General features: G+C 35.0%; 1 protein-coding gene across 1 annotated transcript in view; it reads left to right on the forward strand.

Moving 5' to 3' along the window:
- The first annotated feature begins 2,245 nt into the window (after nt 1-2,245).
- Nucleotides 2,246-19,354, forward strand: part of LOC121411153 — a 43,787-nt gene continuing 26,678 nt past the window's right edge. Inside the window, exons 1-3 of the mRNA XM_041603695.1 lie at nt 2,246-2,550; nt 13,143-13,363; nt 16,252-16,586. Of these exons, the coding sequence (XP_041459629.1) occupies nt 16,398-16,586 (189 nt within the window). The 5' untranslated portion in view covers nt 2,246-2,550; nt 13,143-13,363; nt 16,252-16,397. The remainder of the gene's footprint in view (nt 2,551-13,142; nt 13,364-16,251; nt 16,587-19,354) is intronic.

Genomic DNA, 19,354 nt, shown 5'->3' on the forward strand with positions numbered 1-19,354 from the left:
GTTCATCGAAAGAACAATGAAAAACAAAATTCGAAAAAACAAAGAAATTGCAAAAAACGATGAAAAAAACTAATCCTTTTCATGTACATTTGCTGATAACTTCACAAAGAGCTTCTTTACCAAACTTTTGGAGCTTTATTTAGGGAGTTAGAGGAAAAAAACCTAGACGTAAATAATCATGACTGTTACACGTCTTTAAAAACTTTATGAGCATAAGTATGATTATGGCAAATATAATGAGGAGAGGAGGAGGATGGTGTCAAATCTAAGTATAATCTTGTGGAATTCCTCAGGGGTCTGTGTGTTAGGCCCCCTCCTCTTTCTTTTATATATAAATGATATAATTAATTGCTCCTCAGTTTTACGATTTTCATTATTTGCTGATGATACCACTGTTACACTTACTCACAAAAAAAAATGATCTCATCAACAAATGATGAATTGGATAAACTACATAAATGGTTCGTTTGTATAAACTGCTCTTGAATTCTGAGAAGACCAAATATATAATTTTTCGAGGAAGTGACAGGACGGTTCCTCTGAATATTACTAATCTTATTATTGGTGGTAATAATATAATCTCTAAAGTTGACAGTATCCAATTTTTAGGTGTCTTTTTAAATGAATATCTTTCTTGGAAACCCCATCTCAACTCAGTTTTTACTAAAATATCAAAATCTATAGGGGTTCTCTGCAGACTTAGACTTTTTATGCCTCACACTATTTTGTCTACTTTATATAACAGTATTATTCTCCCACACTTAAACTACTGTAATATTGTCTGGGGTCACACATTTAAAACTCACTTAGATAAGTTATGCATTCTACAAAAGAAAGCAATCCGAATTATATGTAATGCTGCATTTATTATTCGAAAACCACTATTTACCCAATTAAACATTTCACCATTAAATGGATTAATATCATTGAATTCTTTTGTTTTCATGTCTAAGTTCCAAACTCAAATTTTACCTCCTACCTTAAGAGATATTTTTGCTCCAAATTAATCAGTTCATACTTACAATACTCGTCAATGTGATCTCAATCGTCTCCCTCAAGTTCGAACTTCTGTTGTTTCTCATTCTTTTAAAATGACTTTTCCCTAAATTATGGAACAAACTTCCCAATGACATTAAAAACAGCTCCACTATTACTAGATTTAAAAAGTTGCATGTGCAGGGCAATGTTAATCTCTTAACCTACTGAAGTTACCAATGTACCCTTTTTTGCTGCATGAGTGTGCTATTGTGTTAGTGTTTTTGATAATTGTTGATATATATGTTACCTGGTCGCCCTTTTTATAAGCCTTGCTTCTCCGGGGTCACCTTACCATCATTGTAATTTCCCTTCATTGTTGTTAATTTGTTTGTATTGTTTTTGTATTTGATGGTTAAACAATAAATTGAATTGAATTGAAAAAAATTGAATTGAATGATGGTATAGTGACGATTATTGCATCATTCTCGTTTTCTTGTATTTTTTTTGTTAATGATGCCATTACTTTGGGAAACTGTTAGAAATGGATGGATGACGAAAGAAAAAAAAATATCACAAAGAAATTAAATTAAATGTTTGTTGATGTTTTTAAAGATGAAATTTTCCCGAAAAATGATCCGCTCCAGCGATATAGTGCATGTCACACCATTTTTGTTGTAGTGTTTATCAGGTTTATTCTTGTTTATGGTGTAAAATAGGTGAAAAATATACAAAATAAATGAAAATTTAAATAAAAGAGAGTGTAACAGGAAAAAAAAACACATGAAAAACAGGAAGTCATTAAATTACTCTATTGAATGCCCGTTGAATGCATTGCATGCAAATTCAAAATAATTTTTAAGTCCAACTTAAGGTTTCGGGGGTCCTCTCCTCTTCGTCAGGGAAAACATAATCCATTCATCCCCATCCATCTATCCAGTTATATTATGATACATGTATCTCTCCAGATCATCTAGAGATCTTTCAGTGCTCGAGTCCAGGGCCCCGTCTTACAAAGAGTTACGATTGATCCAATCAATCGTAACTATGGAAATCCATCAGTGTCATAATTTTTTCTGCAGGAAATTTGCAAAGTGTCCTTTGCAAACAAAGAAAAACACACCAAATTGTCAAGAAATCAATGGATTCATGGATATACATTCATATCTAGAATTTTGTTTGAAAAAACAAGCATTTTACATGTTGAGGTTGCTTGCCGTCCATAGTTACGATTGATTGGATCAATCGCAACTCAGACGGAGCCCAGATCCAGATTCTGTCGAGGCTCCATATTCTGCTCGTACCGATAGATGGCGGCATTCGCCTTATAATTCAGTGCGTCGGACAAAGATCAAATGTGTTAACAATCCATGAATACAGTAAGAAAATAGACGAAGAGCTCCGCCCATTTTGTATAATTTGCACGCTCCTCTGATATCTGGTGGTACTGGTGAGGTACATGCATAACAGCAACCGGGTCCCCTGCGGCTCTGGCTTGCATTTGATCGGATTTCCGTCGGTCGTGGTTTGTGTTCAGACTTGGGCTTTCAAAGTGACGTGAGCTGAATGATACAGGTAAGTTGAATAAGTTTTGGTTGACCATGGTCATGGAGCCGCCATGGAGTTTTGATATGAGATGAGGCACTCTCTTATATACCGATGAACAATGAAAGCCTTCCTATGGAATATGTTTGGCAAGCAATATTTGCATTGTGATGAGAAATGAGGCTTGACCAGAGCCGAGAGTGAAGTGAGAGAAGGTTAATATTCAAATACACAGTAGTCAACTAGGTGACCTGTGGCCACTTAACTTGGAGTAAGTGTAAATAAAATATTTTAATGGCATTCTATACTATAGTTACTTGTATTGTGATGAATTTATTTGGTACATAGTTCCTGACCATAAGAACTATTTAATAGTATAGTACAACTGTACATGTACCATTAACATTGAATGTTTATTGAATTCTAATGGGAAGAGCATGAGAGAATGATTTTTAAAGATTGTTTATTTTTTAATTATAATAATAGATGCCAGAAATGATCCTGAAATTTAGCATTAACCCCCATCTTTTTATCACTGTCTTGAGTCTTGGTGCTTTAGGCATATTAATGGGAAGAGTGCACTATATCCACCACCACTACCACTATGCCCACCCCATACCACCACCCTGTGCACCACCACCACCCCCACCTTTACCACCACTACTACCACTACTACCACTTTCACCTCCACACCCCCATCCCTACCCCACTTTCATCACCACCATGCAACCACCCCACTACCATCACCACCCCATCCACTACCACCACCTCCACAACCACCACTACTGCCACCTCCACCACCCCCATCCCACTACTACTGCCACCACCCCCACCATGCCACCACCCCAGCCACTACAACTAAACGTATTATCTCCCCTTTTTCAGTCTTCAATTTACCGTTACTTCCAGGTTAGTTGGTATAATTTAGGAATCAAATGGTAAAAGCTAGATAAAAAATATAGGGACACAGTGCATTAGCTGATGAATAATCAGAAACGTTGAAGAAACATTGTATTTTGATGCAATCCATTCTTGTTGAATCATTGGAAGCATGGCACATCAAATTGTCAACATGAAGGCAAACTTAGATTATTTAATGGATTTTTTTCTATTCTGGTAGTCATACTTTGCTAATGCACTCTCTTTGTGTCATTAGTTAATTGATGCACTTCACATCAGTTTTAAAACAGATTTCAGCAGCTATTTTGTTTGCATGAGCAAGGTTGTATGTAAGGGCATAGGCTGGTTTGAGTATGGGGAGGTGCACATCCTGGAGAGGTGGAACTAAAGTGGTATGGGGGTGCACATCTTGGGGAGGTGGAACTAAAGTTTGGAAAATCGGCTGCTGAAAGCAGAAGGACTTTGATTTTTTTGCCCTGTGTTGGAACTCCTGAGCCTAGTCAGTGGGAGGCGGGAGGGTGCACCCTTTTTATGTTGGGATCCTCACTAGATCGCTGTATTTTTGCAATGTACAGTACATGGTGAATTTTTTTAACCTGTCTCTAGACTTTTAATACACAGGGATGAAATAAGCCATCAGGTTTACTTGCTGTGGGTTAAATTTTGTATGCAGTGAGCCATAGATGTCTATATACCCCAGTCACACATTATTCATTTTGATTGATGGGTTGTATGAAATACTAGTAGATAATTAGGGACGAGTGTACGCATTAACATATTGAAATGTTTGCAGGTTTAGAAGGAGCTTATTATTTTGTAAGTATCATTCTATTCAGTGTGTGTCAAATTGTTATATACATGCAGTGTTTATTTTTTCAACACTCGTCCTAGACGGGACGTATTATGGTATCACGCTCGATGTAAATCTGTCTGTCCGTCCATTAACTTTTCCTTGTAAACGCAATAATTTCAGTTTGACTGAATCCAGGCTCATATAATTTGGTGTGTATGATACTAGCATGGATCCCAGGAAGCCTACATATTTCGAGGTCTAAAGGTCAAAGTTCAAGGTCACAGTGACATGTTTTGATCTTACCCTTGTAAACGCGATAACCTTAGTTTACCTCAACCTAGGCTCATATAATTTGGTGTTTATGATACTAGCATGGATCCCAGGAAGCCTATTGATTTGAGGCCAAAAGGTCAAAGGTCAAGGTCACAGTGACATATTTTCATCTCACCCTTCTGCAGTCCATGAGTCCTTGTAAACGTTATTACTTCACTTTTGGCTCATAAAATTTGGTGTGTATGATACTAGCATGGTTCCCAGGAGCCTATTAATTCTGAGGTCAAAAGGTCAAGGTCACATTGACATATTTTCATCTAAATTTTACCCTTCTGCAAACTTGATAAGTTTAAAAATAACTTAACCTAGGCTCATATAATTTGGTTTGTAAGTATGATACTTGCATGGATCCCAGGAAGTGTATTGATTTTTAGGTCAAAAGGTCAAAGGACAAGTCGCCAACTTTCACTTTTCTTGCTTGACCAGTAACTCCATTTTCCGTGTTACAGGTGGGCGTATTATGTGCTTGCCCTAGCGACACTCTTGTTATAATTTTAATTACGGTAGGAAATTAAAACAGATTGAAAGAATGGGGGAAAGGAAGAAAGAGAGAGTGGAGGTGTGGGGATATACATGTAGGAGAAGGAAGGAGGAATGCATACATGTATATGGAAGGAAAGAATATTGAACATAAAGGAGAGAGAATGAAAAAGTTTGGAGTGATGTAAGTGTGGGAAATGAGAAAGATAGATTGGAAAAGAGAATTTCAAATTGTGTAAATTATACACAGGTGTTTTATATGTGAATCAACTAATATCCTCAGTAAATCAGAGTGATTACGAATCCCAAGGGCTACACAAATTGTAACAAGATGATACAGCCACTGACGTCAAAAGGCATACATGTAGATTGCAAACTTGTGCAGGTTCATTCTGTCACTTGGAATTTTTGGTTGATTATGTTTGCTTATGGTTGATTTGAGAATAATGAAAGAAAAATGTATGTTCCTGCTTCGGTCTACTCTCTGAATGTAATTACAATCAGTCATACAGGAGATGTGATTAGTTTGCATACCTCTTTTGCGAAAAAATGATATAATCACAAGATAAAGCAAAAAAAAAAAAACGAAATACAAAGTTCTATGATGCTCCTTGCCAACAGACAAAAGCAATGTAGTTGATAACTAGCCTTATAAAATTGTATATTTACAATATCCAGTATGGACATTGAAACAGCCCTAGATATACCACACATCAATATTTTGATGCCGGGAGAAAACAAAAATTCAGACATCTTTCATGGCTGACTCCGCTTCAATCAGAAACTGATCCTCTATAATTGTGTGATATTCCTTGATGAATTGAGCGATCAATTTGTTCATTTGCCAATATCCTGTTGTACTTGGATGTTTCAAACTGGTATTCTATCTGGGGCTGTCATTTTAAACATTGTCATTTTGATTGCATCCTTGAGCTATTGTAAATTTTATCTATGGAATATCATCACTTTGTGGACTTGTGATCCTTTTGATGAATATGGCAAATGAGGGAACTGGAGACATCACTCACTATTTCTTTTGTATTTTATTATATAAAATATTCTAATTTTCTCCCCATTGTCCTTTGAAACAGAGCTTTATTTCTCCCTGAAGATGTGCAATTACCATTGTTTAACATTTTATGGTTCAGTCAAGTAAAATCTGTAAAAATTGAAATATTGTATAATTCAAACAATAAAAAATAACAGAAATAGTAATTGATTCTCTCATTAGCACTTGACTAAATTGTGCTTATACATGTAACTATTTAGTGAAAAATAAGCGAAACTTCAAAACGTCATACCTTTCTTATTTAAAATCTGATTATGATGAAATTTTCAGCATTATGCTTGTCTGATTTTTTCTCTATTAATTCAAACCAACATTTTTCTGAGGTGAACTTGACCTTTAAATTGAAAGTGTTTCAATTGAAATCTCCTGGTCAGTGGCAGAACCAGATGGGGACCTGGGGTGAAAGGGATTGTGCACCCCTCTTTATTTTCAGAATCCCCCATTAAACATCTAGCCTACGTGTACCCCCTCTTTTTAAAATCCTGGTTCAGCCGCTGTTGGTAGATTAATTTTGACCATTGATGCATGCAAACCATATGTCAACCCATACATTGATATCAGGCATTGCATAGTCTGTTAACCATACACTCCCAAAATAAATAATTTTTCAAAGATCTCCATTATTGACTTTTTCATTTTTTTCAATGAAATACCTTCTGAGTAAGTTTTAGACCAGTGGCATATCCTGGCGGATGTGTAAGGGGTGCATGCTACCACTATATTTTGAAATGGCCCATTGAATATATACACCTTCAGATCTAAGAAAATGGTTATCTGTGCCCCCTCTATTTTCAATTTTTTTATTTGTGTCCCATCTATTTCAAAATCCTAGATCCCCACTGCTGATCCCTTTGATTTATTTGAAATGACTAATACCCCTTTCATAGTGAGAGCCGAAGTGGAATTAGTCCGGAGTCCAGGAGGAGTTACTCCACTTTGGAGGGCAATATGAAAATTCTGAGATTAGTTCGATCTGGATTCAAAGCGGAGTACTCAACCCACTTCGAGAAGAGGGTTACAAACGGAGTTACTCCGCACCGGAAATGCGGTATGCACTTATCGCTGTGATCTCGACACACGTATGGCGCGAACTCGCTTGGAAACCTTGGCAACGACTGCGGATACACCGCTGCGGTGCTTGCCAATATGAAAGGGGGTTTAAAGTCGGTCCGCAGTACAAGTGGATCAACTCAACTCGGAGTTACTCCGGAGTAACTCCACTTCGACTTCACTATGAAAGCGGTATACACACACTGATCTGTCTGGATATATAAAGCAGATTGCATTGTAAAATTCTGTAAAATATCTACCTCTATCAATGAATACACTCCACTGAGAGATACACGTATACATAGTTTGGTTTCATATTTGGATCAATTTTGCTGGTAGTGACTGAGCAAAGTAACAGTTTATAAGGAAGTTATACAAAATATCAACAATTGCATTTGATTCATGTAGCCACTATGATATAATGTTTAATGTTTTAATCATTTAAATTATTGATGATTATTAAAACTCCGAGAAAAGAAATTTAGGTTATTGTATTTCATTTGTATTTGAATAAATGAATGAAGACCAAATAATCAACTGAATGATTATGATATCTGAAATATTTCAGCATTATCCATGCTTTGAACTTACCTTGTAGAGGGGGGGGGGGGAATCAGAGACATCAAATCCAGGAGGGGGGGGGTGAAGGGGGTCCTCAACTTAAACAGCTCTGAAATACTGTACATGGAGATTAGCAATTCCACTTCACTCGCTAGAAGTTTTTTGTTTGTCGGAAGAGGGGGGGGGGGGGGGGGGGGAGAGTTAATACCTCTGTGGGGGAGGGGGTCGGGAGAGGAGAGGACCCTAAATTTGACAAAATTTCCAATCTACCCTTGATATTTTCTATTCATTTATACTGGTAACTCATAGCAGCTATGGCCATGATCATTATCTCATTCTACTGACTGGGTGATGTATGCTCAGCTGTCTTTGGTTCAAATTGATTTATTGGTAATGTATCTTTTAGTATAACCTTGGGACAGATCTCACACCCATGTTGGTGATCGATTGCATTTTCCTTAAAGTGATAAGTCAAACAGTTATGTATTTGCATTATTTTACAAGGAATTATTATGATCATTTTTTTATAGCATATTAATGACCAAATTACATTATTTATTGATGTATGTGGCATACTGGAGCTAACCTCGAAGTTTGGCTTTTCATATCCAGGACAAACATATTTTGAATATGTTTAAATATTTTTTCGTATAGGGTCTATTTTGTTTGAAATGGTGGTGCATTACATGTACATGTATGTCATGCTTGGCTACAATATATTCTGATTTTTATTTTAATCATCAAAGGTGGATTAAATAAATTGTAAATATGGATTGGATTCTTTGATATGTGTAGTGTAAAGATTGCATGCTTTGAACTTCAGCTTTAAATGCAAACTGTTTATGATATAATTACAATGCTCCAGTACCACTATTGACCGAATGTAGTAATTATTACTCAGAGACTAGACAGACAGGGAGAGGAGAGAGAAAAATGTGGGGATAGATAAACCAATAAAGGGATAATAGGAATATGATGAAGGATAGCGAGTGAAATTGGAAGAAAAAGAAGGAAAAAAAGAGGACAAATTTGGTCTACATGAAGGGTAAGACGAATTATAAAGGATATTGGAATTGATATAGGGAAATTCTGCCCCCATCACCATCTGGTTGTGATATCAAATTCATGTATCATAATAACTAATTCTCAGGGGTTCAGTTTTCTTTTTTTCATGCAGTAGGTGTCATGGAAGTGCATTTGCTGATTTTTTATGATTTTTTAAAATAATATATTCTTACATATTGATTGTACTCGGTTCCACCTGTTCATACTATACATGTCTTTCAGACTTTTTGCTCAAACTATATAGGTCCATGCTCAAACAATTGATTACGGTGTGATTGAGGTGTTGTAGCAAGGTTATTGACAGATGATGGGATTAGTGGCAAACGTTGAAGAGAATGGTGTTTCAGGTTGGGAAAGGGTTCATTAAGTTGTTTGGTTTAAAGTTGTGTTTTTTAATAAAAAAATGAAAAAAGAATAGATTGCCTATTGGAAACTTGTGCTTGGATGGCTTGATGCAGTGCCATTATCCTTTTTTTAGGGGGGGGGGGGTGAATTACATTTGGTATCAATAGAGTGGTCTTTAATAATTTTATTAGAAGAGGGGAAGGAGAAGGGCTTGTCTGTCTGTGCAGGAGGAAGACAAAACATCCCTTGATACATACAAATGATCTGTTTGGTATTCAATAATGATACTTTAATACTTTGTTCATCTTTACATCTTAACCAATACACACCTTTTGATAAAGTCTTCAACAAATTGGGTATTCGATTATTCAAAGATAACTACGTGTATGAGTGCATTTTGTCAATGGAGATTTTGTCAGGGAGATGCAACAATTCCTGTAAAATAGGATACAAATCATATTTCAACCCTATAATTTGGTTTCATGGAATCAATAGCTTCTAAGGGAAAATGAAACTTGTACAATTCAAGTTTGTGATTGGGCACACTGCCAAATAGTGTGATTTCCTTTTTAATAGATATAGGTTTACTTCTGAAAATCTTATACTATAGCTATTAGTAGTCTCTGTCAGCTGTAGTATTACTCAGTTGTATCAGAATTTTGTTATTTCAATGACAGTTTGCCCTAGTTTTTTTTCTCTCTTTCCCCTTTCTCTTTCAGTTTTAAACAAAATTTGTTTTCCTTTTCTCCTGTGTGTTGACTGTCCCATTGAATTCACAACGTTCACTCAAATTCCTGCCAAACATGGAATAAACTTGACAATTGCCACACAGTTTAATAGATTATTGTCTGTTAAGAATTGGAGATTCTGAAGATCGAAAGGAGGGGACAGTGAGGGGTGGAAACGAACTTTGCCCCTCGTAAGAACCATGTGTATCTATAGTTCTTGGTGATTATTTATCTTAGGAACAGACTACAGCTTTTTATGGTGAGTTGGCTTCTTTCAAAATAATTCAGTCAGAGGAGAGAACTGATGAAACATTGGATCAAATTTACAATAGTCTCGATCCTTAAAATATATTTACTTTGTTTATTCATTCAATGAATAAAAAAAATATAAATAACTAATTCGTGTATTTGAATTCATTCCTTGTTCATCATTATATCAATTTAATATGATCTATATGTTTAATATATTTATTTATTCCATTATTTGGCACTGCAAAACTTTTATTCTAAATTTGCAAAAACAATGTCAATACATAGAATTTGCTTGGATAAATGATTTTTATAGGTCAACCTTGAAATTTGTCAATCAGATTGAAGAGAAGGGTAATTGGTGAGATTGTGTTTTAAATACAAATTTGTTGGGAAATTTTTATCTCCTAATTTTTTGTGGTCCTCCACCGTAAATTTTGATAAAATGAATTTTGACCAGGGCTTGCATGAAAAAAAAAAGAGCCAGAAACATCATCAAAGGGACTTATTTTCTATATAGGGTAGAGTCACTATTATAAAAGAGCTCATCTTTGTATTTTGTAGAGGTGTTGTGGCTCAGTGGATAATGTAGGAAACATTTGTGAAATCAATGTGACATCTAGGTTTCTGATCACATCGTCAATTTCTTTTAGATTTTATTTTGAAATATTCATAACCAACTGAAGTATGTTTATTTTCCTCAGTCTATAAATGATTTTTAATTGTTTCCAGTGAAATGAAATTAAAGTTTAACATCCAATTTAAACTTTATGAAGCTTGATTTATTAGTGCTTTATTTCTGACCATCTTCAAAATAAGAACTTCTTCAAGTAATGTCACTTATTTTTTTCACTTTATTTCTGAATTCTGACCATCTTCAAAATAAGAACTTCTTTAAGTAATGCCAAGCTGCTGATGTGACTTATTTTTATTTTGTCTTGTTCTGTAAAGTGTAAACAATCAATGAGATGTTATCATGACTTGTGATGAAGTGTCGAGAAATGATGTGATTAAAAATCCATATTTTATTGTTCAAAATAGACATGACATGAAATACTCTGAAAATTTGCTTTAACCAATTGATCGTGGGCAGTGCCATATCAACGAGGCTCTATCCCTTTAATCGTTGAATGCCAAACAGGGTAGCAGCAACTCCCATCTTTTAATGTCTTTCGGTCTGACGCGGCCGGGGTGTGAACTCCCGACCTCCTCCCGGTTGTGAGACGGACGCTCACCAACTGAACCAACACACCGATTGATTAATAATCATTTATAATTAGTTTGTTAATTTTATTGTTTTGGCGGTAGGGCATATAAACAGACCTCCCCTTTTTCTTCCTGTACATTCCAGTGAGTACTCAGAATCAATAGCAAAAAAGTGAATGATGAAGACCCCCCCCCTTGAGAGATGAGAAAGAGAAACATGTGGGATGAAGAAACAAAGAAATTTCAAGAATTGTTTTAAGTAAACATTTTTAGATGGAAGAACTGATCCTCAGTGTCACCTTCAAACATTCCTACCAGTTCACGAACTTGGTAACGGAAGGAAAGGTTTACATCACACAGATTGAGGCCACCCAAAGTAATCTGATATTGGTTATTGCAACAGATGATTTCAAGGTAGTCAAATGACAAATGACATCTGAAATATGAAGCCAAATTATGAATGATATGAGATTTATCAATTAACATTGAAAGAGGGCATCATGGGCTGTTTGGCAGTGGAATTTTATGCATTATACAATTCATCATAATCTCTCACCATTGAAATTGTTGAATCAGATGACTGACATCAAATCTGAATTAATGAATTAATGAATTAAAACTGGATTATTGAATCATATGGGAAAAAAAATGTTACGATAATTTTCTCTAGCCCATGGGAGAAATAATCTATGAGGTTCATTAAGGCTTAGAGATTGTGTTGAAAACCTGGGTGACTTCAAGAAATTTGTAGCTTTCATTGGAAAGAGATGAGTAGAGTCCCCAGATTAGTGTGATATGGAAGAAAAAAAATCATGGAATTGAGGAAAAAGACGTAGAATTTCCTAAAAATTGCATTTTTTTGGTAAAAAAATTTGCATTATGAAAATTTCAGGGAAATTAATCGAAAGCAAAGTGAAATCTGCCCAAAGAAACAACTTTGCAGTGTTTAGCATGATTTTGCTAAGCTTTATCTGCATGGAAACATGTTTCCACTAAGACTTTCTTTTCTCTATGTACATGTATTTGATTGCTTCATCATGACAGATGTACATGCCACCTATTAAGAATACAGATTCTGCATTTTAGAAAATTGAAACCAGGGCCTCTGGAGTAGAGATTTTAAATTATATGTGGTGTGAAAGAGGAGTCTAATCATCTGCAGGTTTTTGGTATAAACTTTACATCCCTGGGGAGAGGCAGTAGATAGACATGAGAAGCACCGATATTAATATTCCTTTGTGGTTACCAAGTATCATGCATGCTGTGCCAATAAACCACCCGATCCACTAGACCTATTATTCATTCATGTGGACGATGGAGATACCATGAATAATTTTCATTTTTTTGAGAGATAAACATTGAATTATTGATCTTACCGCATACACATTGAATGGATTGTATTGAGTGACTTGATGGTAGAAACTTGGGTACGAGTTGTGATTTGTAGTGGGTTTTATTCATGACTGTACTCGTGATTGAAGGTGAAGATTCTTATACAAATTGAATGAAAACATGAAAAAGGTAACATGACATTGAAATTAGAAATTCATATACATGTAATGAGTTTGACAGATCAATAATGTTGTGGACTGCTTGTATAGATCGAAATTGGTCCCAGAATAATTCACAATGCTGTACACGCCAATATTGTTTTTGACATGGGCTCTTTGTTCACACAACGCTGAAAATGAATTTCCTATATGGCACGTTATTTTTGTTGAGTTGCAGGGCAGCAATGACATAATCTCTCATCGGCAGTTGTAACTGAATAAAACTTATTCACGGTTCAGGATTAACGACGTAATCCCCTCGCTAATGGTTCTTCCTCCCCTGTTCTTTACAGCAAACATTCACTTCTATCGCTCTAGGATTGCATGGTGTTGGCCTGATCCCTGCCCCTATGCCTCTCTGTAGAGGTCACATGATAAAGCTCGTTGCCTGTGATTGATAGCGAGAGAAGAGAGAAAGAGAGAAGTAGAAGAAGCGGTATTGTTCTACGAACTTCACAGTCTGTCGAGAGACAGGATTGCTTGCGCCGCCGAGTAATAACACTGCTCGATAATGGTGAGTACCTGACACAAGTTTTTGTACACCTATTGAATTTATAAATTTTTTTTCATGACCATGAAAATTTCTGTTTATATATATATATGCAATGCATTCATGTTTTTTTGTTTGCAGGGTTTTTGGAGTAAATATAAAGCTATCCATCAATATACAGTATTTACCATTCTGACATTTATGTACTATTTAACTGCAAGACTTATTTATGCCATTAAATTTGATGAAAATTAAGATTGTACGCTTTTTTAGCTCTGTAAAAATGATTGCAACTTAAAGAAAGAAGGAATAAAGGAGCATTATGAACTATATTCTAGAAATAATCCAAGTCAAGAGGCAATAAAATATGTTCATGATTGGCTTGATATTTACATGTATTCCAATAAGGTATAAGCATAAACAGATATTTCAAAATATTTCGACTTGATTTAAATTCATTCAATAAGAATTGAAAATTTTTTTTTTAAGGAAATGCATTGCAAATCTTAAAAATTTACATGTACAAACAGATTTTGAGAATATTTGACTTGATTTGAATTTATTCTTTGATAGTCATTCAGATTTAATTTATTTTAATTTAATATATTCATTGATATCTTATTTAAAAGAAAATATCACCAAAGGGGTACAGAAAACTTATTTTTCTTTAAGGCTATTTTTTAGCTCAGAATGTTTTTTCCAAACATCAGTCATTATTTGGGGATTACGATTCTTTAAAAAGATATTTATAAGAGCTCATTTATAACTGAATGTGGTGTAAATATATGAGTGGGGTTACCTTTTGTCATCTGGGGACCTAAGTTTGCAAAAGAGAACCACAATAGATAAGATACTCTTTAAAGTTAAGGCTGGATATTCCAGTTGTAGGTAAAACTACATGTGTGTTAATGCTTCAGACCAGCACAGAATTCCCTTTTCCATTGTGTGCAGTAGCTTTTGTTAAAAGCATATTATGCAAAGATATTTATCACAAGAATCACAGTGCAAATGCCATTCTGAGATGGAAGGACTTCACTTTTATAATAACCATTCAACAAGCCGTCCTTCTTGCTTTTAGTGATCAGTGATTAAAGAAAGAATGTAAAAAAAAGCTCTATAGAATCTTTGTCCATCAGTCAATTTGTTGTTGTGGACAGAGATGGTGTTAGTCTTCTCTCACTGTATTTTTGTAAAGCCACACAAATCTTTGATATATAGAGTGTTACTCAGTAAAGAGAAGGTGAAGGATTGAGTATACATTCATTCATGATCTGGATTATTCTAATAGTTAATGGGTTTTTCTTGTTGGCATTTACAAAATGCCTACCTACATTAGCATACCTGGGGGGTGTTTCACAAAGATTTAAGTATGACTTAAGTCGCACTTAAATGTCGACGCGTACATGATATGCAACGCGCGATCGTATTGATAGACACGCAGTAGTGCGCATCCTCATGACACGATCTGACCAATGCGATCAGGCCTTTCATACTGTACGCAACTCGGTATTTAAGTGCGACTCTAAGTCATACTTAAATCTTTGTGAAACACCCCCAGGTGGATGTTTCATAAAGCTGTTCGTAAGTTAAGAGCGACTTTAAGAATGACTGGTGAACCCTTATGAGATTAACCATCACCAATGAACATTTTGGTGTCTACCATTCTGTATTCACCACAAGAAAGGATCACCAGTCGTTCTTAAGGTTGCTCTTAACTTATGAACAGCTTTATGAAACACCCATTAGATATTAGTACACTACGGTACCTGTTCAGAGAGGTTATTATGAGGATGATATTAATTATAATGATGGTGAAGATAATGGTGATGAAGGTAGTATGATAATTTCAATACTGATGTTGATAATAATAAGTCTAGAATATACATGCACTTGGTTGACTTACTCATTTTGATTGCATCATTTGGAAACCTTGATGATGTTTTGACCAGTGTCTTGCTGTCATATTATCTGAATTACATGAATATTTGATGATTTGAAGAGACAGTAAAATAAGTTAACCTGCTGTGTCAATGTAATTCTAGGCCAGTTCAGCACAGCATGGGAGATCCTGTAATAGTCTACTTGATCAGTCTCAAATGATATGAGTGGTATAGTGATTGAAATTGATTTATTTCCAAAATGCCTAGGATTTGCTGGCCTTTATCTCTCCCAAAAGGAAGGGGGGACAAGGGGCTGGAAAATTTGACAAGCAAAAAAAAAAGGTTATCACCCAAAATTTAAGGTCATTTCGAAGAAAATTAATTTGACAAGCAAAAAAAAAAGGTTATCACCCAAAATTTAAGGTCATTTCGATGAAAATCAATTTGACAAGCAAAAAAAAAAGAAGTTATCATCCCAAAAGTAAGGTCATCTCGTCCTTCAGTACATTTTTTATTGCAATTTTGAATGATGTATTTCTTACTATCATAATAGACCAAAAATAGTAGGGGGGACATTTGATATTGTGTCCCCCCTATTATTTTGAGTAGGGGGGGGGGGACATGTCCCCCCTGGGATATCCGCCCATGAGGATCTGAATGTTAATATCCTGATTATTTGATAGATGACAGGATTTTTTTTTCAAACCATGTTAGTATGAATGGCTGTAAGGCAAGGCAAATGTATACCAAGTTGGCAAGTTTGAAGATCATTCTGAAATTATAATGTTATTGTTGTGAATGTAAAATCCATAAGTTTTAATTGTCTCAAATTAATGTTCCTTTATGGTTTAATGTTAAGAAATTTGCATCCTTACTGTTTCAAAATGAAAGATTTAAAAAGTAATTTGTGATGAAGAATGCTCGATCAAGCCTCTGCCCATTTGTATTTCCATGTTTGCTTGTGTCCCTTGTATTAAAATATGGCATGATTTATTTCATAATTTCATTGAATTATGTCTGCATCATTACCAGGTTCTCACCTATACCCACACATCATGAAACAAAAGAATACGACGATGATGAGTTGGTAGAAGGAAGAAGATGCACTACATTGTGATGTCATAGAATACCTGGATTACCATAGCAACTCCTCATTCCCATTCCATCTTTATATAAAAATGAGGGCTCTTAGAATATTGACACCCAATCTCCTAAAGTCATCTCATTCAGTCACCAGGATGTTTCACCTTCTCCTCCTGGTCTGTTTTATGGGCGGGGCTGGCTCTGTCTCCATCACCGTGGGAACATACAACATCTGGAATGTCATGTTCAACTGGGATGTACGCAAGCACCATATTGCAGAAATGGTAATATACATGAGATGCATGCTTTAACAATCAGATTTGTGTGTTTTTTCTTATTCTTTGTTCTTAAAATTACGTTTCATCTAGATATAGGATAATGATCCCTCATGTATTGTTAGTCAAACATTGGTGAAGCATGAAACCTTGAAGACCAATCATTTTGTTAAAATTTCAAAATAACATAAACCCAAAAGTTGCTTCCCATGTAATAGACAGTCTTTTGAATGGATGGCCATGAGCCACTCTGAAAAGTGAGCTGTCTTTATTCCACTCCCTGATGTGCAACCAAGAGATGAATGATGTGGCCTGGATATCAAAGAATTGTTTATTTTGTTTGATATCCCCCTTAAGATTTAACATCCTACTCATGATATCATCAAATGAATATATGATGAACTGAAATGATCCCATTTAAGTGATGTAAACTCTTTTAAAGCACTCTTTGAATTGATCATTAAATGGATTATGTCTTTTATAAATAAGTTCCAACATATCTCCGTTGTATATTGGTTTCATATTCTGAGACATGGAATATAATAATCCATTTGATCTCTGCTTTCATCTTTAAGCAAGAACAATGTATTTGTTGATTAATTATTGTTATTCATTTTGTTTATTTATTTAGTTATTCATTTATTTTTATTATTGTTATTATTTTTTTTTTGGGGGGTTGCTTCTAGGATAATTTGTAATTCTTCATTACATTCAATTTTTTTTTTACTACGAGCATATCGTTGACTATTTTTGTTTGAAGATCATTTTTCAATTTGAAGTAGTAGAGCAGGGGAAAAGTTGATATTCCTGTGAGTTTCTACCAAGAGTTGGAGGTTGTATCCCTTGGGACTGTGGGTCACTGCTAAGCTATTATCATATCATATTATGCCTGGGGGCTTGCTGAGAGACTCTTGTTAGCTGATTTGAAGTGATGATAATTGGCTTCTCAAGGAATCTTTGGATGAACTTTGGTTTTGAGGAGGGATTGTGAGATCCTTGTTTATGATGATGCAAGAGAAATATTCCATAGTTAGAACAGGTCATTGACTTCCTTTATGGTTATCAAGATCTTTACTTGAAAATGGAAATATGTGTCTGTGCGTGTGATCTGTTTGAGATGGCAGAACTCTCTTCTCATTCTATTTTTGTCATTTCCCTTTGGACAGAAGATCAAATCAAATGTAGAAAGTCAAGAACGTGTTTGTCCTTTCCATGCAGAACCAAATAGGCTACATGCTTGATTGTTTTATCATTTTGGTCCAGATTTCATTCTACTCTCCAATTATTTAAATTTTTGTTCCTTTCAGAGATTTGAAAAATGAGTAGTATTTGTAGAAGAAGTAGGAGGAGGGGGGAGAGGAAGAAGAAGAAGAAGAAGAAGAAGTGGAGGAGGAGGAGGAAATAAATAAGGCAGAGAAAGGAAAGGAAAGAGAGAGAGACAAGAGAAAATAGTGTGAGGGTGTCTAGAGACAAAAGTCATTTTGTCTTGTTCATTCTCTAAGATCAATATCAGATGCCACAAGCCTAAAAATCTCTCTGAAACATAAAAATATATCTTCCAAGTGTTGAAAGATACAAAATTGAATGAAAGAGCATATCAGCTATTGTTAAATTTTTTATCTGTTTATAGCCCCTACTGTATTATCTGTTGATATATGTACTTGTACATCTGCCATTAATCAAACTTACTGATCGAAACTTCCTCATTTTATTTCCTTTATTCAAGCATTGCTTGGCTGTCTGCCCTTTCTGGTATCACAAGAGAGAGAGAAATCCAATCCCACCTTCTGTTTTAATGATTGGTCAATAGAATCACAAAAATCATTAAAAAGAAAAAAAGTTTTTAAAGAAGTTTGATAGTAGGGAGAGAATGTAAGTCAATCCTATGGGGGTCATGATACTGTTTTGCTGTACAAATGCACAACAACAGGTTAGCAATTGGTCATATTGATTAAGTCTGTGTATGATCACTCATCAAAATCAGCTCCATGATCAATCATGTATACCATGGGGCCCAGTTTTATAAAAACAGCCCTAAATAAGAACTTTTCAATACATCCTCACTCATTTGATAAGATTTTTATTCATTTATCTATTTACTATTTTATTTTTTCATTTTTCATTTTTTTTTTTTTGGGGGGGTCATTTTGCTATTCTATTTTATCTTTGAAATGATATATATTTTGTTATCATTCTATTGCATATATCATTTTATTTATTGATTTATTTCTCTTAAGTGGAGAATGAGCCACATCCTAATACTCCATCAGAAAATCAAAGAGACTTCTTGGCTGTTCCTCCAACTCTCACCTGTATGCCAGGGGGCCGTGTTTACCAGTTTAACTGTCAAATTTGCTGATATCATGGACCCTGCTGATATCAATGTATTAAAAAAGATGGAGAAAAAACTTGTGTCCCAACTTAACTATCAGGAGAAATATCAATTTCCTCTTTTGTTGTGTCTATCAATTTTATCTACATTTCTTTATTATAATTATTTTTTTGTTGTTGCAACAATGCTTGCATTCCTTACATCAGATAAGAAAAGATAGAATTGTACAGTGTGCATGTTATCAATGGCATTTTATCCAACACTATGGATAGCCTTTAATGAAAATTGTATTGCTTTACACTTCCTTTCTTGCTTCCTCCCTGTCACAACATGGCTTGGCACAATGCCTTTCATGTGGTCCTGACTTATTTTTTGGAACAAGGTTGTATCAAACGTGTCAATATACCAGAAATATTTATTGATAGTGCACATCATGTATGGTTAT

This window comes from Lytechinus variegatus, chromosome 3, assembly GCF_018143015.1.
Source record: "Lytechinus variegatus isolate NC3 chromosome 3, Lvar_3.0, whole genome shotgun sequence".
NCBI lineage: Eukaryota > Metazoa > Echinodermata > Echinoidea > Temnopleuroida > Toxopneustidae > Lytechinus > Lytechinus variegatus.